General features: G+C 35.6%; 1 protein-coding gene across 18 annotated transcripts in view; it reads right to left on the bottom strand.

Annotated features, from left to right (window-relative positions):
• VPS13B (vacuolar protein sorting 13 homolog B) overlaps window positions 1-25,321 on the bottom strand; it is an 861,798-nt gene that overhangs the window by 187,322 nt on the left and 649,155 nt on the right. For all 18 annotated transcript variants that reach the window (XM_054657406.2, XM_063816458.1, XM_024345440.3 and 15 more), the window contains one exon: window positions 24,599-24,736. In XM_054657406.2, the coding sequence (XP_054513381.1) occupies window positions 24,599-24,736 (138 nt within the window). The remainder of the gene's footprint in view (window positions 1-24,598; window positions 24,737-25,321) is intronic.

The raw sequence follows: 25,321 nt of genomic DNA, 5'->3' as shown, positions 1-25,321 counted from the left end.
CCTAATGCAGATATGGCTGCAGTGACAAAAACTTAGATCACAACACCCAAGTCTCTTCGTATACCTGGAAAGCCTTCCTAAGAAAGACAGGTACAAACAAGCCCAGACCATGAAGACTATAATAAATACCTAACTATCCAATGCCCAGACACTGATGAACATCCACAAGCATGAAAACCATCCAGGAAAACATGACCTCACCAAACAAACTAAGGTACCAGAGACTAATCCTGGAGAGATAGAGATATGTGACCTTTCTTTCAGACAGAGAATTCAAAATAGTTCTTTTGAGGAAACTCAGCAAAATTCAAAACAATGCAGAGAAGGAATTCAGAATCCTGTCAGATAAATGTAACAAAGAGATTGAAATAATTTAAAATAAGCAAAAATTCTGGAGTTGAAAAATGCAACTGATATACTGAAGAATGCATCAGAGTCTCTTAACAGCAGAATTGATCAAGCTGAAGAAAGAATTAGTGAGTTTGAAAATACACAATCAGAGGAGACAATGAGAATGAATGGGTGGTCCCTAGGGCTTAAGGCAACCCTTGGACAACAGCTAATAAGGAACTGGAGACCTCAATATTAAAGCCACAAGGAACTAGATTATGTGAATAATTGGAATAAGTTTGAAAGTAGATTCTTTCCAGGAGCCCCCAGATTAGAACCCAGGCCAACTGACAGTCTGATTTTGGCTTTGTGAGACCCCGAACAGAGAACCAGCTGAACTCACCTAGACTTCTAACCAGTGAGATGGTTAGAATTGTGAGATGATAAATTTGTGTTGCTAAATTTGTCGTAATTTGTTATGCATCAATAGAAAACTAATACAAATTCCATATGCACATTGCCCACATGGCATTTCCAGTTTCAAAAGCAATTAAAATGAAGTTTCAAGACCTAGGTATATTTATTGAAGTTTTGTTTATCTCTTCCCTGAAAGGAAAAATATCTAATATACCTTAAAAACATCTAATGGGGCCAGGCGCGGTGGCTCACCTGTAATCCCAGCACTTTGGTAGGCCAAGGTGGGTGGATCACAAGGTCAGGAGTTCAAGACCAGCCTGGCCAAGATGGGGAAACCCCATCTCTACTAAAAATACAAAAAATTAGCCAGGTTGGTGGCAGGTGCCTGTAATCCCAGCTACTTGGGAGGCTGAGGCAGAGAACTGCTTGAACCTGGGAGGTGAAGGTTGCAGTAAGCCAAGATCGTGCCACTGCCCTCCAGCCTGGGCGACAGAGCAAGACTCTGTCTCAAAACAAAAAACAAACAAACAAAAAACCCAAAAACCAAATAAACATCTAATGATGTTAGTTGCCTACTCCTTCTTTTTAAAAATTATTTCAGAGTTCTAGGAATGATGGAACCTGTCTCTTCCACTGAATGCAGTTACAAAATCTGGCAATAAACCAGCTATAAAACCTACACAGAGCAGCTATTTGAGAATTCTGAAAAGTATATGGTAACAGGTAGACTAAGGAAGAAGACTAGAATTCAAAATACTACCAAAATGGTGATGAGTTTCTAATTTTTCCTCCCCTACCCCCTTATCCTAGACTAATGGCAGCCCAAAGCCCAGAAGTGGATATCATGTGGAGATAGAGAGAGTACAAGGAGAAGCCCTCTATTTCTGGCTTCAAGGAGTGTGAAGGAGTCTCTTAATGCTCAGAGGGACTAGGGAAATCTATTGTTTTCCTTCTTTCTTTTCTTCATTCCCCTGTCCTCCAGGAAATAGAAGAGGAGAGAATACTTCTTAATTCATTTTATGAGACCATCATTACCGATACAAAAAGTAGATGGAGAAAGTATAAAAAACAATATACATGGATATTCCTCAAGAAGAGACATAAAAATCCTCAAAAAATGTAGCAAATCAAATCCATCAGCATACAGAACTAATGATGTACCACAACTAAAACAGGGGTTGTCCTAGGACTATAAGCCTTGATCAATCAATGTAAAAATATTAACAGTTTACAACAATAACAAAGATACTATCAATTGATGCAGAAAACATTTTTGAAAAATTCAATATCCATTTATAATAACTCTAGGCAAACTATCGGTAGAGGGAAACTTAACCTGATGAAGGCTATATATGAAAAGCCTACAGCTAACATCATAATTATGAAGAAATGAATGCTTTCCCCCTAAGAACAGAAACAAGGCAAGGATGTCCCTTCTTATTATTCATACTCAACATAGTATTGGAAATCATAGACAGTGCAACAAGGCAAGATAAAAGGGCATAAATAACAAAGAAAACAATGCCCATTTGCAGATGACGTAATTGTCCATGTAGAAAACCCAATAAGAATCTACGGAAAAGCTCCCAGAATTAATAAGTGAGTTTGGCAAAGTTTTAGAATACAAGATCATCACACAAAAATCAATTGAGTTTCTATAAACTAACAATATGCAGGTGGAAAACAAAAAAGCCTTAAAATAAAAGATAGTATTTATAACATATCCAAATAAAAGGAACACAGGTATAAATCTAATCAAATGGTCATAGGATCTGTATGCTGAAAACTACAAAATGCTGATAATAAATTTTAAAAGACCAACATAAATAGAGAGACATACCATACACATACCATATTCATGAATTCGAAGGCAGACAACATAGTAAATATATCAGTTTCTCCTAGATCTGTAGATTTCACAGAATTCCAATAATAATCCCAGAAATATTTATTTTAAATATAGAAAAGCTGATTCTAAAATTTACAAAGTAAAGCAAAGGAACAAGAATAACCAAAACATTTTTGAGAAAGAATAACAACATTGGAGGACTCAAACTACCTGATTTTAAGACTTACTATCAGCTATTAAGATCAAGACAGTATAGTTTTGGAGAGGGTATATGTACCTCAGTGGAACAGAACAGAGTCCAGAAATAGGGTCCAAAGAATTATTAGTTGATTTTTAAAATAGGTGCAAAGACAGTTCAATGGAGAAAGGTAGTTTACAGATGGTGTTGAATATCTGTATACAAAAAAAAGTACCTTAAACTCAACTCAACTTCATACTGTATATAAAAATTAACTCAAAATGAATCCTGGATTTAAATATAAAATGTAAAATTAGAAAGTCTTCAAAGAAGAAAACATAGGAGAAAATCTTCAAGTCCTAGAGTTGTGGCTTGGGTGTCAGCTCATTCTCAGTAGAATGGAGCACCAAGTAGATTCCTAAGGTTTCTGACTCCAGGCCCTGGCTCCTGGACAGCATCTCTGGATGTACCTGGGACTGGAGAAATTTCAGTGTCCTATAGGGAGGGACACAAGCCTGGCAGGTTATAGAGCCCTAGGACCTTGAGTGAACACAGGCGGATAGCCAGGCAGGGGTTATCACGGGCCTTGGGTGAGGCCCAGTGCTGTGCTGGCTTCAGGTATGACTCAGCACAGTGGCCACCACAATGCTGATGTTACCTTCCCTAGCCCCAGCTCCAGGCAGCTCAGTACAGAGAGACTCTGTACTGAGTCTCTTATACATGATACCAAAAAGGCATATTTTAAAAATTTATAAGTTGGTCTTCATCAGATTAAAAACTTTTCCTCTGTAAAGGGTAGTGTTAAGAGAATGAAAAGAGAAGCTATGTACTGGGAGAAAATATCTGCAAATTACTTATCTGACAAAAGACTTGTATCAAAAAAATATAAAAAAGTATTATAACTCAGCAATGAGAAAATAATCTAATTTTTAGATAGCCTAATTTTTAAATCTCAGAAGCTGGGATTACATGCATGCACCACCATGCCTGGCTAATTTTTTTGTATCTTTAGTAGAATGGGGTTTTGCCATGTTGGTTAGGTTGGTCTCAAACTCCTGGTCTCAAGCAATCCACCCGTCTTGGCCTCCCAAACTGCTGGGATTAAAGTGTGAGCCACCATGCTTGGACAGCACTAAATATTTTAGGAAAAATCTGAAGCAATCTTGGATCTCTGTCTCTCATAGTTTGTCCCAAAAGTCTCAGTGTGATTTTAAACTTTAATAACTTCAGCAGCATAAAAATGCTGCAGGCTGATTTAAAAAACATCATTTGAAAAGTTTAATTATTTAAATCTTTTATAGATTTATTTTGTTTTGTGAATTTGAACAGTGAATTTTTAATGTTAACTTTTTGTGGTGCTGGTTTCTGGACGACCCTTTCACAGACCAGTGGATTGGTAAGGGAGAGTTACTTATTTGGACACTTGGTCACTTGATCTATCTTTCCTATAAGGTTATGTCAAAAGTGTTATTTATGTATCAAAATTTAATTCTTTTGATTACCTTAAATTTAGTAATTTAGGATTACAAATGCAACCTCTCAGTCACTGAGCAGCAGCTGATGAAAGTTTTTAGAACGTTTGAAAATCTAGCAGAGCTATATGTATTCCCAAACAGTTGCTATGTTAACTTATTTATTTATTTTTCAAGACAGGGTCTTGGTCTGTTGCCTAGGCTGGAGTGTGGTGGCACTATCCTAGCTCACTGCAGACTCAAACTCCTAGACTCACATGATTCTGTTAAGGTTTAATAAGAAACAAATTGTTATTTAAGACATTTAAGTAATTCACTTTTCAAATGTTTTTTGTGTATTTGTTTCCATACAGGGCATACAGTGCAACCTCTGTACAAGACGTACGTTAGTAGGCCACAAAGTCCTTCAGCCTGGAGGGACTGAACCACATAGAGACAGCGCTGAGCCACATTTCTTGCAAAACATATTCTGTGCAATGTGTGAACAGAGTGGCTAGGGCAGTCCCAGTTGGGCAAGTTGGAAAAGATGATAGGCCAAGAACCAAAAAAGCAGAGTTGAAATTAGGCTATATTGTAATACCAGGTATTCCTTTCAAAAGTACCAGGTCCACCAAAAGACAGGAGGCACACACCAGAATGAGAACCATCACAAGTGAAACAGCACTGTTTATTGTTGTATAAAGTACATCAACATGTTTCTCTGAACTTTCACATCCTTGATCTAGCCAGTTTTTTGGTAGAAAATTAGTCTTCATTGCAAATATTTTCAGTCTGATAATGACAGGAAGATTATTTTTACAAATAGAAAAAAATATGCAAAAATAGTGTCTGGTATTTTTTAACTTAAAAAATAAAAGTAAAAATTGAGCAAGCCACATTTTGCTTTTTGATACTTTTAAAAAATTGATAAAAATATTAATCTGATCATTAAGATACAACATTAAAGAAATGGACTAGGACAGTTTTATTCAACAGAGACACAGGGGGAGCTATAAAGAATAATGTTTTACAGGAACTGGAAATATAACTGGATAGGGAACCAGGCACAGACTGTTACTATAAATTTTATTCCAATTATTATCAGATACTTATGTTTAAGAGTTTAGAATTGTGTTATAATCCTCATTGAACTTTAATAAATGGATTATTTTCAAAGTTTTGATTTTAGGAATATGCAGTAATAGAGAATCTCCCAGCTGAGTCATCTATGTCTCTGCCAGATCTAATTTCTCACCATTTTCAGAACATATTCTGTATCTTTAAGTAAACCCATGCCTGCCAATTATTAGATCCTAATTACCATTCAAAACTTTCTGAACAGCTACCAGGAAACAGAATGATGGAATGACTATTGAGTTAAAAGATTAGACAAATGCAAATAAATTATACTTATTTTATGCTCCTATCATCTTAGAGGATGACTTAATAGTGAAAGGAAAAGTATCACATTGTAATAATGAAATCAGAGAGGGAATTCAAGCCCCAGAGGTGATTCCCATAAGTTTATGTTAATGCACACCTTGTGGGGGACCAAACATCAACTGGAAAAGTTTCCTGAGAACTGTTCCAGCTCTTTTCTCATTTAAAATGTTCCAACTTTACTTGACCCATTAGTCATCATATTACTTACATTTATGATGTATTATGAAATCTATTACCAAAAACCCAATGAATTCAATATGGCTTGTTATACTCAAATCATAACATTTATGAAAGAAAACTTCTTTGTTAAGTGTTTCTTCCTGTGGAATTTTATTTGCAAAAGATAAAAAATTTTTTAGACAAGCAAGACTTACAAGAAAACATTCAGTGCATACACGGGTGGCTATGTACAGACACAGAAATGATGTTTTTATTCACCATCTTAGTAAATGCAAAACACAGAACTAACAAACCCATAATCAAGGCTGACCTTATGTATTATAATAACTCTGGTAAAAAATTATTACTAGGTCATAATATTTTTTCTCTTATTCAGCAATTGAAATTCAGGTTTTTGTTATAGTGTTCAAGTAAAGGTATTCATGATGACAGTGGACAAGGGAGACGGAGTATTCACAGGTATAAGAGCTAGAAAACCTGGAAAGCTGTCCATGACAATGAGATCAATGTGCTTTCATTGAAGGTGTGAAGTGTAAAGACCTCAGTGATGGCAGACGTGTGCTTTAATTAATGATGGTATACAAAGTGGAACAGGCTACATGCTGTCTTATGTGCTATGAGGAAGCTCAGAGACATGAAATGAAAGGTTCTTGACCTGAATAAGTCAGCAGCAGTTCATGATACTTATCACTGGGATCTGGACATCATCACTACTAGCAAAATTACTCAGAAACGTATTTTTATGATCAAACATTGACTTTCTAAATTTCATAATCCTCCCCAAATCACAACACAAAAGTTCTAATTATAGGGTAATTGCACCAATTTCTAAAGTAAATGTACTGAACTAAACTCATCAAAATAAGTTTCCCTCCCTCTTAGTAATAACCATAAGGGATAACTATATTCCACTACTCCAACAATTTTGTATCTTTTTTGGTGCCTATGTCATCCTTTGTTTGTTTTACTATTTCAATGATGGCATATACTCATCCTTGATGACACATATGATTTTTAGAAACAGCCAAATGTGGTTTTGAGATAAATTTAGTGAAAATGGTATTACTAATCTGCTTATGAAAAAGGAGAGATCAGCATGAATGGAAATGAAAGGGAAACTATTCCAGAAGAAAACAAGACTTAGGCTAACCTAATGGCAGCTGAGAATTAGAGTGGGCAAAGAAAAAGGGTGTAAGAATTCCAGACTAAGAAAACAGCAAGGTTTAAAACATAGAGAAGCCAGTTTATAGAGATTCTCACTGCCAATGGTGAGACAACTTGAGAATTATTAAAAATAATGAGTTCAAAATAATATCAAACAACATCAACTAACTGGCCACCATTGGAATATGCTAGAGAATGAACTCATTTTTGAAAAGGGGTAAATAAAGGGAAAGAATTAAGCATTTATCCTGCTTTTTTGAATGAGCAATACTACTGAATACTCAAATAGTAGGTTGGGGAATGTTTCTCTTCAAAGAAGTATGCCAGCTAACATATGGAAAAGGAATGCTAGAATTAGAATATTACTATTTACAACCTCCAATAAATGTAGGCATTGAGCACCAATGGGTGCTAGCATCACAAAAAGAGAGACCCTTGGACATTATATGCCTCCTGATAGAGCAATACAAAACCTCTTGCAAAACAGTTTTTCTTAAAAAAAAAACAGAATCAGATTAAGCCAAATAAGCAATTTATATGTAAGAAATACAGTGAACAGGTGCACAGAGGGTTGGGGGCGGAGGAGAGTTTTGACTGGATCAACTGAGGAAGGGGGTAGTTAAGATTCAAATAAATTTGGCAGGGGAGGCAAATCTAGTAAGGGCATAGAAGACAGCATTATTGAGTAAATAAGAGAATCTGAAGTTAGTGCTACCAGTAAACAGAATGAGGAAGTAATCAAGGATTAAGCCTACACCAGAGAAGTAGCAGGCATAATTGAGGACTATTTCAAAGAAAAAAGTAGAAGAACTTGAAATAAAAATAAGAATGGCCTGAAGATGGTAGTAAATTGTGAGAGGACATGACCAGAAAATTTTTCCTATCATCAGCAGTTGTAAAAAAAAGTTTGAAGACTATGATAAAGGAAGAAGTGAGCAAGGAGAGAGAAGAGAGAAAATGGCTTAATTTACTGTGAACATGTTTAAATAACAAAGTATACCTAATACCCATATGTAGAAATAGTCTTAGAGTTAGATATTAAGTCAAAAGAGCTGCATTTGGGAGTTGTTGGCATAAAAGAGACTACTGTACAGGGATAAGAAAGGAAGGCTCAAGACTGTGTCAATGGAAAGGCATGGGGCTGGAGAGTAAGGAAAAAAACTGCAGGCAGAAAGTTGGAAAGTTAGAGTTAGGATAAGCCAGAAAATGTTCTTTATCTCTTCTAACTTGGCTTACTCCATGTTCCTAGGAAGACATTTCCCAATTACTCTCACTCTTTTCTGTAGAAGAAATAATTCTAACAGAATTAGGCTACATGAAGAAATTAAAAAAAAATCTAAATGACTGCGACTCTACTGACTTCTCTGCATGAGACCTAGTACTGGCCCCCTACCTCCCTGCCAACTGCACAACCAGCCTCTGTGACTTTTTGAGGTCTATTACTTGGCCAAGTAGTTCAGAGGTGTAAACCCTTGAGGGCACCATTTTCAGCTAGGTAATTTTTCTCATTTCTTCCTAAAATAAAAGTTATAGTTGAAAAATAAAAGTTGAAATAATGAAAGGCTTTTCCCTATTTTAAAATTATTGGTCCATTCCCTAGTTGACATTCTGACATCAAGTTTACTGTTTCATTTTGATAAATCACAGAGAAAACAAACTATGATAATATAGCACTGACACTGGAAATTGGAACCCATAAAATTCAGGAAATGTAAAAGTCAAGGTCCTTACAGTTTCATTAACTAGTTTACATTTCTTAAATGTAGAAGATAGCTTGCTAGCATGGCTGTAAAATTGAATTAAGATAGAGGCAGGACTCTCATGATTAAGGTATAGGCCTTAGCCCAATTTCTGGCAAGAGAGAAGGGGCAGAGGATTAAATATGATTTAAAAATGATATTTTGGGTAAGATGAACAGAAATAAATTATTAAAATTAGCTGCTTCTTTTTTTCTTTTTTGAGATGGAGTTTCGTTCTTGTTGCCCAGGCTGAAGTGCAATGACACGATCTCGGCTCATTGCACCTTCTGCCTCCTGGGTTCAAGCGATTCTCCTGCCTTAGCCTCCCAAGTAGCTGGTATTACAGGCATGCACCATCACGTCCATTTTAGTAGAGATGTGGTTTTGCCATGTTGGCCAGGCTGGTCTTGAACTCCTGACCTCAGGTGATCCACCCACGGCAGCCTCCCAAAGTGCTGGGATTACAGGTGTGAGCCTCTGCACCCAGCCCAAAATTAGCTTCTTAAAATATTTTATTTTGCTTTGAATCTTCTTGCATTTAAAAATCATATTATGAGGGTGGAGCAAGATGGTGGAATAGGACTCTTCAGCGATCATCCCCTCATAGCAACATCATGTTGAACAACTATTCACACAAGAAAATACCTTCACAAGAGCTAAAGAAATGAGGTGAGCAATCACAGTACCTTGTTATATCATAATAATATGAAAATATGTACTTAAGAGAGTAGGAAGGACATTCTCTGTGTCAACTCTCCCCTATCCCCAAGTAGCAAATTCAGAGAGACACCGTCTGCTTGGGGGAACTAGAAGGAAGTGAATGTAAGACTTTGTCTTGGTCTCCACCACTGGGCCTGCCATAGTAAAATCTAGCATCAGGCAGACTCTTGTAGCCCCTTATTTAGGTCAGTACCCAGGTACTGAGCCTCTTGACCTGTCCCAGTGCTAGGCAGGATCCCATAGCCCCTATGAAATAGACTTGATCACTGGCCTGAATCACTACCAGCTGTCTACAAGGCCTTTGGTTTCAGACAAACCTGAATGGCCATGGGCTTTGAGTATGCCCCAGCACTGTGCCAACCTTGGTGGCCATGGGACTCCATCCTGGTGTTGGGCTGGTGTGGCAGGCCTGGGTGTAGGGTGCCCTCTAGAGCTTTGATGGCTGTGGCAATCATGGACTTAGGGACAATGCCAGACAACATGACCAAAAAGTTCTAGACAGGCTTACTGTTGAAGGGCATTCTCAGACAAAGCCAGACTGCAAAGACTGGAATAAGAACCTACTTCTTCAATATCCAGACATTGATGCATGACCACAAGAATAAAAAAAAAACAAAACTAGAAACATGACATCACCAAACAAAATAGAGTGCTAGTGACTGACCCATGAAAAATAGAGATATATGAACTGCTTGACAAATAATTCAAAATAATTGCTTTAAGGAAACTCAATAAGCCTCAGGAAAACAGATAAACAATTCAACAACATAAGAAAAACAATAAATGACCAGAATGAGAAATTTAAGAGATTGAAAGAATAATTTGAAAAACCCCCAGAAATCCCACAGCTGAAAAATACAATGAGCTAAATGAAAGATAAAAAAGAGAATATCAACAGCAGAATTGATCAAGCAGAAGAAACAATCTATGAACTCAAAGGCAGATTATTTGAAAATATACAGGCAAAAAATACACAGTAAAGGAACGAAGAAAGCTTACAGGATTCATGGGACAGCATCAAAAGGGTAAATTCTTGGTCACTGGTATTCAAGAGAGAATAGAGATAGATAAAGGGGTAGAAAGCATATGTAAATAAAGAACAGCAGAACCCTTTCCAAACCTGGAGAAATATATAAATATTCAGGTATAAGAAGCTCAAAGGTCTTCAATCAGATTCAATCCAAATAAGATTACCCAAAGACATATTACAATCAAACTATCAAAGATCAAAGACAAAGACAGGATCCTGAAAGCAGCAAGAAGAAAGAAGCAAAGAATATAGAAGGATATTCTAATACACTGAGCAGCACACTTCTCAACAGAGAAGAAATCTTACAGGCCAGAGGAGAGTGGGATGATATATTCAAAGAGCTGGAAAACAAACTAATTAACTAACCTGCAAACCAAGAATACTGTATCTAGCAAAGCTGCCCTTTAATGAAAGAGAGATAAAAACTTTCCTGGACAAACAAAAGCTGAGGGAGTTAATCACCACCAGACCTGCATTACAATAAATGCTAAGGAGTTTTTTTCAAGCTGAAAGAAAAGGATGATAATAACGCAACAACATCTGAAAGTATAAAACTCACTGGTAAAAATATACCATCAAATGCAGACTATTCCAATATTGTAATGGTGGTGTGTAAATTATATCTTTAGTGTAAAGGTTCAAAGATAAAAATATTAATGACACTAATTTGTTAAGGAATATACAATATACAAATATGTAAATTTTTAAATAACATTCAAAATGTGGAGGGAGGTAGTGGAGTATAAGAGTAGAGGTTTTTTGTGTACATGATCAAAGATAAATTGTTATTAGCTTAAAATAACCTGTTATAAGATTTTTTTGATATGCCTCATGATAACCATGCAGATACACAAAAAATTAAAAAGCAAGAAATCAAAATATACCAATAGAGAAAACTTACTTAACCACAAAGAAAGACAGCGAGAGGAAGAAACAAAGAGTCCATAAGACAACCAGAAGACAATTGACAAAATGGCAGTACTTCATCCTTACCTTTCAATAACTACCTTGAATGTAAATGGCTTACGTTCACCAATGAAAAGAAAGAGCAAATTAATAGATTATAAAAACACACCCAACTATATGCTGCTTACAAGAGACTCAATTCACTTATAAGAACACACATAGGTTAAAAGTGAAGGAATGAAAAAAGATATTCCGTGCAAATGGAAACCCAAAAATAGTAAAAGTAGCTATACTTATATCATACTTTAAGTGAAAACTGTAAAAAGAGATAATGCAAGTCCTATATAATGACAAAGGCGTTAGTTCAGCAAGACGGCATAACATTGTAGTATATAGGTACCTAACACTGCAGCATCTAAATATATAAAGCAAATATTACTAGATCTAAAGGGAGAGATAGACTGCAATTTAATAATAGTGGAGGACTTTAACACTTTACTTTCAGCAATGGGTAGATCATCCAGACAGAAAATTAAACAAGAAACATCAGACTTAAACTGCAATCTAGAACATTTGAACCTGACAAACATATACAGAATGTTCCATCCAAAAGCTGCAGAATTCACATTCTGCTTAATTGCACATGGAACATCCTCCAAGACAGATCACAAGTCTTAACAAATTTGAGAAGACTGCAATCATAGTAAGTATCTTTTCTGAAAACAATGGTATAAAACTAGCAACCAATAACAGGAAGAATTTCAGAAAATTCACAAGTTTATGGAAATTAAATAACATGCTCCTGAATGATCAATGAATCAATGAAGAAATTAAAAGAAAAATTTAAAAATTTCTTGAGACAAATGAAATGGAAACACCATATACCTAAACCTAAAGGATATAGCAAAAGCAGTTCTAAGAGGGGAATTTTCCAGCAGTAAATACCTACAGTATAAATGAAGAAAGGGCTAAAATAAACAATCTCACATTACAACACAAGGAACTAGAAAAACAAGAACAAACAAAGCCCCAAATTAGTAGAAGGCGGGAAATAAAATAAAGATCAGAGCAGAAATAAATGAAATAGAGACTACAAAAATAATAGAAAAGATCAGAGAAACAAAGAACCAGTCTTTTGAAAAAACAGGCAGACCTTTAGCTAGACTAAGAACAAAAAAGAGAAGACTCAAATAAATAAAATCAGAGATGAAAAAGGAGACATTACAACTGATACAAAGAATCCTTAGGGAATAACATGAACAATTATATGCCAACAAATTGAATAACCTAATGGATAAATTCCAGGACACATACAATGTACCAAGAATAGATAATGAAGAAACAGAAAACCTGAACAAACCAATAATGAGTATGGAGATAGAATCAGTAATAAAAAATCTCCCATCAAAAAAATGCCCAGGGTCCAATGACTTCACCACTGAATTCTACTCAGTACTTAAATATCTAATACCACCAATTCTTCTCAAACTCTTCCAAAAAACTGAAGAGAGGGAAATATTTCCAAATTTATTCTATAAGCCAGTATTAGCCTGATATGAAAACCAGACAAAGACATGCTAAAAAAAGAAAACTTCAGGCCAATATCCAGGATGAACATAGATGTAAAAACCCTCAACAAAATAGTAGTAGACGGAATTTAAAATACATTAAAAATCTACTCGTGTTCAAGCGGGTGTCATCACAGGTATGATCAACATATGCAGATCAATAAATGTGATACATCACATTAACAGAATGTAGGACAAAAACCATATGATCATTTCAACAGGTGCAGAAAAAGCATTTGACAAAATTCAAAATCCCTTCGTGATAAGAACTCTCAAAAAATTAGGTATAGAAGGAACATACCACAACACAATAAAGGCCATATGTGACAAATTCACAGGTCACATCATATTGAACAGGGAAAAGTTGAAAGCTTTTTCTCTAAAATCTAGAACCCTACAAGAATGGCCATTCTCACCACTCTTATTCCACATAGTATTGGAAATCCTAGACAAAGCAATTAGGTAAGAGAAAGAAATAAAAGGAATCCAAATAGGAAAAGGTGAATTTAAATTGTCTCCACAGATAACCTTATAACATTTAAGGTTTTCTTATATATAGAAAACCTTAAAAACTTGACCAGAAAACTGTTAGAATTAATACATTCTAAAAACTGTTAGAATTCAGTGAATTTACGTGATTAAAAATCAGCATACAAAAACCTATAGCATTTCTATACACTAACAGAGAGCTATCTGAAGAAGAAACTAAGAAAACAATCTCATTTCATAATAGCTAAAAAAATTATTAAATACTTAGGAATACATTTAACCAAGGATGTGAAAAATCTGTACACTGAAAACTATAAAACGGTGATCAATGGAAAGATATCCTGTGTTCATGAACTGGAAGAATTAATATTATTAAAATGTCCATCCTACTCATGCTATTGATGTGCCCATGCTATTGATCTACAGATTCAATGAAACTGCTATCAAAGTATCAAAAACATTCTTCACAGAAATAGAAAAAGCAATCCTGAAATTTATGTGGAACCATAAAAGACCCTGAATAGCCAAAGCAATCTTGAGCAAAAGGAACAAAGCTAGAAGCATCACACTATCTGACTTCAAAAAATATACTATAAAACTATAACCAAAACAGTATAGTACTGGCATAAAAATAGGCACACAAACCAATGGAACAGAATAGAGAACCCAGAAAGAAATCCATGTATTAGCTAATTAGTTCTCAACAAAGGTGTCAAGAACACAAAATGGGGAAAGGATGGTCTCTTCAATAAATGCTGTTGGGAAAGCTAGCTAGCCCATGCAGAAGAATGAAAGTAGATCCTTATCTCTCACTATGTACAAAAGTCAACTAAACTTGGGGGGCTGAGGCAGGAGGATCCCTTGACACTAGGAGTTAGAGGATGCAGTGAGCCATGATCACACCACCGCACTCCAGCCTAGGTAACAGAGTGAGACTCCGTCACTCAAAAATCAAAAAACACAAACAAACAAACCCAAAAGCTTCAAAATAGATTGAAGACTTAAATGTAGTAAGACCAAAAACTACGAAACTACTAGAAGAAAACACAGGGGAAAAGCTCTATGATATTGGTCTGGACGGTGATTTTCTGGATATTATCTGAAAAGCACCAGCAACAAAAGCAAAAATAGGATTACAACAAGCTAAAAAGCTTCTGCCTAGCAAAGAAAACAACCAATAGTATGAAGAGATAACCTACAGAATGGGAGAAAATATTTGTAAACTATATAAGAGGTTAATGTCTAAAATATATGAGAAATTCAAACAACACAATAGCAAGAAGACAAAGAACCAAATTTTAAAAATAGGAAAAAGACCTAAATAGACATTTCCCAAAAGAGGACATACAAATGGCCAACAGGTATATGAAAAAGGGCTCAATATAACTAACCATCAGAGAAATACAAATCAAAATCATGAAAGACCACATCATTCCTGCTAGAATGGCTATTATCAAAAAGACAAAACATAACAAGTGTTGGCAAGGATGTGGAGAAAAGGAAATCCTTGCACATTGTTGGTGGGAATATAGATTGGTACAGCCATTATGGAAAACAATATGGAGATTCCTCAATCAATTAAAAATATAACTACCATATGATCCAGTAATCCCACTAATGGGTATAGATCCAAAGGAAATGAAACCAGTGTGCCGAAGAGATATATTTGCACTCCTATGTTTACTGCAGCACAATTCATAATAGTCAAGATGTAGAATCAACCTAAGTATTCATCAGTGGATGAACAGAGGATGAAAATGTGGTAGATATTTACAATAGAATAGCATTCACTCCTTAAAAAGATTGAAATCCTGCCATTTGAGACAACATGGATGAACTTGAAGATATTATGCTAAATGAAATAAACCAAACAGAAATAGACAAAAACTGCATGATTTCACTTATATGTGGAATGTAAAAATGTCAAACTTATAAAAGGAGACATTAGAATGTTTGTTGCCAGGGGCTAGGGGAAGGGACAATATGGAGAGGTTGGTGAATGGGTACAAAGTTTCAGTTTTGCAGGATGTATAAGCTCTGGAGATCTAATCTACAGCGTTATGACTAAAATTAATAAATACAACTGTATTATATACTTACAGCTTGGTAAAAGAGGAGATCTTATGGGTTCTCACCACAAATAAAAAGTTGTAACTATGTGAGGTGATAAATATATTAATTAGCTTGAATATGGTAACCATTTCTCAATGACACATTTATCAAAACACCACATTGTACACCTTAAATGTTTGTAATTTTTGTCAATTATACCTCAATAAAGCTTGAAATAGGTAACCAAAAATCCATTTGAAATTTGCAATTGAAAAAAATTTTAAAGATTAAAAAATCACATTATTTATTCCTCATTTTCTACTCCAGAAAAATCGAGACACTATTTGATTAATCTTTTCCAGGTATCTCAATCCTCCTGAATCAGTTACCTTCAGATATGTCTGAGTTAATCCCCACTGAGTAATAAATTCAGTAATAACATAAAAGCAGGGTTAACCAAGAAAGGCAAAAGCACTCAAAAAATACATCCATTTGGGGGTAAACAACTTAAAATTTCTACTTTATATTCATATAACAAACCTATTTGAATGCTGTGTTACTGTACCTAAGAACTCTTTTACTATTTTATAGCATTTAAGTACAAATATTCATTCAAATCAGAAAGGTTTGTGGAAATGCAATCATTTAAGGATGTTTAGGAATTATTTTAAAGTAGAAATGAAAATCATTGTAACCTATAAAATAGTTACATTAATCCATACAATATAAGGAGAAAACTGTATTCAAAACAGGATTATAACCAGTTCAAGTCAACAGATTTTTAAAATCAAAATCAAATAAAACCAGAGATGAAACCAATCAGAAGCCAGAATGAAATCAGAAACACTGACAACTAGACAGGTAAATTAATGAATGAGTTAAACAGGGTGAGACTAAAGAAGTGATTCTATTAGGAGAAAAAGACCAGTGGCCATGCATTTCAAATATAGACACCATATATACTACACTAAAAGAAATGTGAAATTGCATTCATTGTCTTGTGTTTGATATAACCATGTTATTTAAATTATATGATGAATGTGACATGCTAAGCATTAATTTATAATAAAACATAAATGACTTGGGAATGTTTTCCCAATGTGGCATTTTTGTTCTTTGTTGTCATTTAAATGTCATTTCATGGCTACAATGACAGTGGCTCAAAAATCCGTGAAAGAACAATGAAAAAAATACCAGAGAGCTCAAATGTTTTTGCAAATAACCCTGAGTTAATTAGAAAAATCTGCACCATTTCCAGTTCTTCTTCTCACGTGTCAGCTCTCATTAAATTAAAAAAAAATTGCATTTCAAAGTTAAGGAATCCTATGGTTAAAAAAACTTTTAAAATGGGATCAAGTGGGCACATTCCTACATTTCTGTATGATGTCATACCAAACACTTCACAGATGAATTTGAATTTGCAAGAAGTATGATTGATTTTTCAACATAAGACGTATCTGATCTAATGCTAATTTTTTTCTATAGGCTAACTGTGCTGGGAACAGGTGGCCCTGCTTTCAATTATGGAGGGCTAGCATGCCAGTGTGAGGCCTGGATTAGTTCACCTTCTCACGGGGAATTTTCCTCGGTTGGGAATGGATTTATTATGGCTGCACACATGGAATAGAGCTCATGTCAGCTGAGGGCAGTGACACATCATATGATTCAAATTAACCTGCTGTGGACTGTTCCGCAGGGTTTAGATTGTGTATTAAAATGACGACATTTTAAAAACAGCTTGAAAGAAACCAGGATTGCTGAACTGCAATGGTTCCAATTTGTTCCAACTAATCTATCACCTGCTGGAGATATTATTCTAGTGGGTTTCTGGTAGCTGCTGTTTTCCAGGTTTCTCCAAGCCACTGACCTTGCTAATGGGTACAAGGGGAAAAGGTGGGGGGTTGGGAGAGCTTTGAAAGAGTTTTTGATGTAGAAGTTGGGACCTACCATTTGCTCTATTAAGGTACCATTAGGTGAACAGAAGAAATAGGGGAATACTCAAGAACTCTACATTATTTTTCTAAAAACAAATGCTAAAGAGCAGCATTTGTATCACCTTGTTTAGAGAAAATAATCCCTGCAAAATAAATCTAAAAGGCTAAATTTCAAAAGCTGTGAAGTTTACATCTTTTTGAAGAAAGCTTAAGGTTAGGCAGTTATAATCAGTATTCCCTCTACCTTTAAGGGTTGCAACTTTTTTTTTTTTTTTTTTTTTTTTGAGACAGGGTCTTACTCTGTTGCCCAAACTGGAGTGCAGTAGCATGATCATAGCTCACTTCAGCCTTGACCTCCTGGGCTCAAGCAATCCTCCCACCTCGGCTCTCTGAGTAGCAAGGACTACAGGCACATATCACCATGCCTGGTTAATTCAGGGTCATAACTTTCATTGTTACTATACCCTTCATTAAAGAACAAGAAAAAAAATAGGTGGAAATTACTAATATAGTTCAAGACATTCTCTGGAATGATACTTAAATAGGTATGCATACAGATTAAAACATAATAATAGCTAAAGATTTCTAAAGATAACACAATGTCATTACCTAAAAACAAAAAGTATTACTTTTAGTGCTTTTATTATTTTTTTGTAATGCTTTTTCTTCAAGGAAAGGGAATGTTATTGGGAACATTATAAAGCTGAAATTTGTTTGCCCAATCTCAACATAAATGACATTCCTCTTAGTATCCTATTGCCTAAGAGCTGGAAAAAATAAAATTTCCTTGAGTTGCCAAAATCTATAAAATAATACATTTGTACGGTAAAAGCTGTTTTAATGTGTCCTGTTATTCCCATTTAATTAGTGGTATGCAAGTCTCACTATCTTCTATAGCCATTTGATTCCTAAATTAATGTAGTAGCATGCCAATCTGGCTGTGTAGTGAGACAATATAATTACTCTATGAAATAACATCTACTTATCTACTCTAAATCACAAATTGCTTACAGTAGGAAAATTTTTGTCTAAGCTAGTAAATTCTGGAACAGTTAAAGGCTGTTGGGTTAGTGTTTTAGAAGAAGTCACACAAAGCTGATATATCATTTAAACTAATCTTCTCTCAAATAAAAAAAGTACTTTTGTTTAAAATGTTTTAGACTTTGAAGAACTTAAATCATTCATTGGATATTATATTTGATTTTCCATAATCAAAGCACCATTCTAAAAACCATTCATCTTTCTTTATCATTACCCTGTCCTGTTCCCCAAAATATCTGTGGTTTGGCTCTCAAAGACTGTGACTGATACTAAAAACAAAAATCATATATGATAAGTCATATGTATAATTTTTTAAAAAGAAGTTTGATAAGAGCCATATAAAACTTGCTACAAAAAGTACGGTCCCAGACCAACAGCATCTACTTCATCTGGGAGCTTTTTAGACATGACTTTCAAGCCCTACCTTCTAGAACTATTAAATCACCATTTGCATTTTAACAAACTCCCCAGGGAAGCTTCAAATGCAGAATCAAGTTTGAGAAGTGCTGCTGTAAAATAACTATTTCAATTCATTTACTTAAAAGTTTAAATCTCTAAATATATTATCACTATTACAGCATGGACATAAAATCAGAAATTATATATATTTAATTCCTAACTTTGAAAAGTATCTTAAGAAACACAAAAGTACAGCTACTGTAAAAAGTACATTTCTGGGCTGAGACGATGGGGTTTTCTAGATATACAATCATGTCATCTGCAAACAGGGACAATTTGTCTTCCTCTTTTCCTAATTGAATACCCTTTATTTCCTTCTCCTGCCTGATTGCCCTGGCCAGAACTTCCAACACTATGTTGAATAGGAGTGGTAAGAGGGGGCATCCGTGTCTTGTGCCCGTTTTCAAAGGGAATGCTTCCAGTTTTTGCCCATTCAGTATGATATTGGCTGGGGATTTATCATAGATAGCTCTTATTATTTTGAGATATGACCCATCAATACCTAATTTATTGAGAGTTTTTAGCATGAAGCGTTGTTGAATTTTGTCAAAGGCCTTTTCTGCAACTATTGAGCTAATCATGTGGTTTTTGTCTTTGGTTCTGTTTATATGCTGGATAACATTTATTGATTTGTGTATGTTGAACCAACCTTGCATCCCAGGGATGAAGCCCACTTGATCATGGTGGATAAGCTTTTTGATGTGCTGCTGGATTCGGTTTGCCAGTATTTTATTGAGGATTTTTGCATCGATGTTCATCAAAGATATTGGTGTAAAATTCTCTCTTTTGGTTGTGTCTCTGCCAGGCTTTGGTATCAGGATGATGCTGGCCTCATAAAATGAGTTACGGAGGATTCCCTGTTTTTCTATTGATTGGAATAGTTTCAGAAGGAATGGTACCAGCTCCTCCTTGTACCTCTGGTAGAATTCGGCTGTGAATCTCCTCAAGCTGATAAGCAACTTCAGCAAAGTCTCAGGATACAAAATCAATGTACAAAAATCACAAGCATTCTTATACACCAATAACAGAGAGCCAAATCATGAGTGAACTCCCATTCACAATTGCTTCAAAGAGAATAAAATACCTAGGAATCCAACTTACAAGGGATGTGAAGGACCTCTTCAAGGAGAACTACAAACCACTGCTCAATGAAATAAAAGAGGATACAAACAAATGGAAGAACATTCCATGCTCATGGGTAGGAAGAATCAATATCGTGAAAATGGCCATACTGCCCAAGGTAATTTATAGATTTAATGCCATCCCCATCAAGCTACCAATGACTTTCCTCACAGAATTGGAAAAAACTACTTTAAAGTTCATATGGAACCAAAAAAGAGCCCGCATCGCCAAGTCAATCCTAAGCCAAAAGAAAGAAGCTGGAGGCATCACGCTACCTGACTTCAAACTATACTACAAGGCTATAGTAACCAAAATAGCATGGTACTGGTACCAAAACAGAGATATAGACCAATGGAACAGAACAGAGCCCTCAGAAATAATGCTGCATATCTACAACTATCTGATCTTTGAAAAACCTGAGAAAAACAAGCAATGGGGAAAGGATTCCCTATTTAATAAATGGTGCTGGGAAAACTGGCTAGCCATATGTAGAAAGCTGAAACTCAATCCCTTCCTTACACCTTATACAAAAATTAATTCAAGATGGATTAAAGACTTAAATGTTAGATCTAAAACCATAAAAACCCTAGAAGAAAACCTAGGCAATACCATTCAGGACATAGGCATGGGCAAGGACTTCATGTCTAAAACACCAAAAGCAATGGCAACAAAAGCCAAAACTGACAAATGGGATCTAATGAAACTAAAGAGCTTCTGCACAGCAAAAGAAACTACCATCAGAGTGAAGAGGCAACCTACAGAATGGGAGAAAATTTTTGCAACCTACTCATCTGACAAAGGGCTAATATCCAGAATCTACAATGAACTCAAACAAATTTATAAGAAAAAAACAAACAACCCCATCAAACAGTGGGCGAAGGATATGAACAGACACTTCTCAAAAGAAGACATTTATGCAGCCAAAAAACACATGAAAAAATGCTCATCATCATTGGCCATCAGAGAAATGCAAATCAAAACCGCAATGAGATACCATCCCACACCAGTTAGAATGGTGATCATTAAAAAGTCAAGAAACAACAGGTGCTGGAGAGGATGTGGAGAAATAGGAACAGTTTTACACTGTTGGCAGGACTGTAAACTAGTTCAACCATTGTGGAAGTCAGTGTGGCGATTCCTCAGGGATCTAGAACTAGAAATACCATTTGACCCAGCTATCCCATTACTGGGTATATACCCAAAGGATTATAAATCATGCTGCTATAAAGACACATGCACACGTATGTTTATTGCGGCACTATTCACAATAGCAAAGACTTGGAACCAACCTGAATGTCCAACAACGATAGACTGGATTAAGAAAATGTGGCACATATACACCACGGAATACTATGCAGCCATAAAAAAGGATGAGTTCATGTCCTTTGTAGGGACAAGGATGAAACTGGAAAACATCATTCTCAGCAAACTATCACAAGGACAAAAACCCAAACACCGCATGTTCTCACTCACAGGTGGGAATTGAACAGTGAGAACACATGGACACAGGAAGGGGAACATCACACACCGGGGACTGTTGTGGGGTGGGGGTCAGGGGGAGGGATAGCATTAGGAGATATACCTAATGTTAAATGACGAGTTAATGGGTGCAGCACACCAACATGGCATATGTATACATATGTAACAAACCTGCATGTTGTGCACATGTACCCTAAAACTTAAAGTATGATTAAAAAAAAAAAAAGTACATTTCTGGCCAGGCACGGTGGCTCATGCCTGTAATCCCAGCACTTTGGGAGGCCAAGGTGGGCAGATCATGTGGTCAGGAGTTAGAGACCAGCCTGGCCAGTATGTTGAAACCCTACCTCTACTAAAAATACAAAAATTAGCTGGGTGTGATGGTGCGTGCCTGTAGTCCCAGCTACTTGGGAGGCTGAGGCAGGAGAATCGCTTGAACCTGGGAGACAGAGGTTGCATTGAGCCAAGATCACACCACTGCACTCCAGCCTGGGTGATAGAATGAGACTCCGTCTCAAAAAAAAAAAAAAAAAAATCACATTTCTACTACTGAGTCATGTTAAATGCCAGAATTGTAAATACATAATTTTTCATTTATTCATTGGCATTTCTCTTAAAATTCAATTGATTTGGTTGCCTTGAAAATATTGTATCTAATTTACCATCAACTTTCAAATTCCATTTTTTTACAAACAAATCAATCAAATGTAAACTACAAGATAATTTTCTAGCCAAAATGAGCAAAGTGTGCCTAAAAACAAAACAAATGTGAAACTAAAACTGAGAAATAAGTAAATCCAAGTTTCCCCTGTCACTCTTCCATGAACTAACTACGTGTTCTTACCCTATTGCATCTATTCTATTGTGTTCAGTCTTTCATGTGTGAACAACTCTGAAATCAGGAAGTGTCTTCAAACTGATGTAATAAAAAGGCCCTGTATCACAGTGTAAAGAGCATATGTTTTTTTCATTTTTAGTGGCATACAGAATGTTTTTTTACAATTGCTAGTGGCTTAGATGGAATGAAATATGGTACTTCATGCTTACTAACCAAATACTAGCACTCACCTTCTTCAGTCTATTACCTCACTCCAAAGGCTTCTTCCTACACTTTAATGACTTGCTTATCCTTCAGTTTCTTGCTTTCCTTCATACATTTAAAACCATATCTAGAGTTTATCAAGATTAGAAATAGTTCTTCATACTTCTACACCTTTACAATCCCAGCACTAGAAAAACATGCTGAAGAAGAATTCGTCCCCAGTGACAAAGTCAGTGGAGATGGTTTCAGTCTCTGTTTAATCCATGACTAGCTTTCTCCATCTGTAGTATGGATCATACGTACACTAGCACGCCACAACACATGTACTCAACAAAGTCTATATATAAATATTTTTCCTTCCTTAAAATTCATGCCTTGCGGGGTATTGCTAGAGATCTTAAGACAGTTGTAAAATCATTGCTTTAAATTCTTTTCTTTTTTTTTGAGACAGAGTCTTGCTCTGTTGCCCAAGCTGGAGCGCAGTGGCGTGATCTCATCTCACTGCAACCTTTGCCTCCCAGTTCAAGCAATTCTTGTGCCTCAGCCTCCAGAGTAGCTGGAACTACAGGTACGTGCCACCATGGCCAGCTAATTTTTTATTTTTATTGTTATTTTTAGTAGAGACAGGGTTTCAACATGTTGGCTAGGCTGGTGTGGAATTCTTGGTCTCAAGTGATCTGCCTATCTTAGCCTCCCAAAATGCTGGGATTACAGGTGTGAGCCACCATGCCCAGCCTATTTTAAATTCTTAATGGCCAGGAGCAGTGGTTCACACCTGTAATCCCAGCACGTTAGGAAGCTGAGGCAGGGGGATTGCTTGAGTTTAGGAGTTCAGGACCAGCCTGGGCAACATAGCGAGACCTCATCTCTACTAAAAATAAAAAAAACTAGTTGGGCGTGGTGGCACACACCTGTAGTCCCAGCTACTTGGGAGGCTGAAGCAGGAGAATTGCTGGAGCCCAGGAGATTGAGGCTACAGGGAGCTATGATTGCACGACTGTACTTTGGCCCGGGTAACAGAGCAAGATGGTCTCAAAAAATAAATAAATAAATAAAATGAAATAAAATTCTTAAGGAAGAAACTAATACTCATTTCATGGGTAACACTCTGAAGCACTGTAACTACAAAATAACAAAACAAAAAGTGAAATGTAATAATTTTTGTTAAATAAATAGCTAAGACTATACGGAAGTGAGGGAGAAATAACAGAAGAGGGGGAAGAACATGAGATGAAGGAAGAAAAGACAGAGGAGGAAGATCGAGGAATAAAGAAAAAAACTTTAGTTATGCCCAAATTAGTGTAGTACAGAAGTTAAGCTCTGGTCTTTGGAGTCACAAAGACTTAGGTTTGAATGGCTCCTCTGTCACTATGACCTTAGGCAATTTACTTCACTTTTCTAAGTCTTAGCTTCCTTATTCATAAAATAAGAATAACTATAGTACCTACTCCTAAAATGCATAGTGCCTGGGACATAATTAGCTCTCAAAAATTTTTGATATCTGTATCTATCTAAAACTGAGTAATTACTATGTTTCAAGCACTTTGCTAAGCATGTGAAACAGGTACATTTAACTATCAAATCTAATCTATCTATGTATACTATCTTATGTATATATATATCATGTTTCCTATCCATTCATCCATCCAGTCTATCCTCTTCATATACAGGTAAGAAAACTGAAGTATAGAAGATTAGATCAATCACCTAAGATCATACAGTTAATTAATAGGAAAGGTAGAAATAAAATATTGGGGCTTTGGCTTCCAGTCAACTATTCTTTAATTGATAACTACCTTTTTGTCAGACTGAAGGTAATTCTTAATGCATATTTATATTTGCCTTTTGATCTCTAAAATGGGCAGCCTGAAAAGCATACACCTCTGGGAAAAAATGAACTATTCATTTTTTGCACGGAATGTCAAGATTACTAACAGATCCTATATACATGCTAATATATTCACATAAAAAATGTACACACATGTAAATTTTATGACTTTCTTACCTGGTCCATTCAGGAAGTCTTTAATCTGTAGTGTTATAAAGGAAGGTGGAATACCACTTTTGCTGTCTATTTCTCCAGGCACTGTCTGTAGCCAAACAGTGCAATAATCAAGGGCTTCAGGCAGAGTCTTCCCAGGATCTAAAGTGACAAAATTGAAATTAAAAACATCAGTTACATCACAAATATCTCATTTTGATATATGAGTTTGAGTTAATAAATGAGAGAAAAACTGGTTAAATAACTGTTTGCAAGCTTCATTGTTTCATTTGTTTGTGCACATACAGTAAACAAGCACTCGTGCTGAAAAAGATAAACTATCACTGTACAATGTGGGATGACAAAACCATGTTTTCCAGAACAAAGAGGAAAAAAATGTTCAAATCTGAATTCATATCACAAATGAGGGAAGGTAAAGTTTCTGTACTCTGAGCTGCTGTTTACAGTTTAATGGTTGGATATTTTTTAAAATGTGATATTAAAAACAAAGAAAAAAGGACAATCTTGTCAGCTTTAAAAAAAGCATATACATTTTCAAAGATACAGTAGATTAGTACTACTTAGGGGCTATTTGATCTGTTTTAAGAGTTTTACTGACATTACAATCACTTTTTACTTCTAGATCTTTGAAGTTAACCTCAGTAGCTTTCCTGCAACCTTCTTTAAATTGATAAAATTGGTCAGTCTCTTAATAATCCTAATTATAATGAAAATGAGCTTTTTCTG

The sequence above is a fragment of the Pan troglodytes genome, chromosome 7 (assembly GCF_028858775.2).
Source record: "Pan troglodytes isolate AG18354 chromosome 7, NHGRI_mPanTro3-v2.0_pri, whole genome shotgun sequence".
Lineage (NCBI taxonomy): Eukaryota > Metazoa > Chordata > Mammalia > Primates > Hominidae > Pan > Pan troglodytes.
This window is presented reverse-complemented; position numbering and strand designations above follow the sequence as displayed.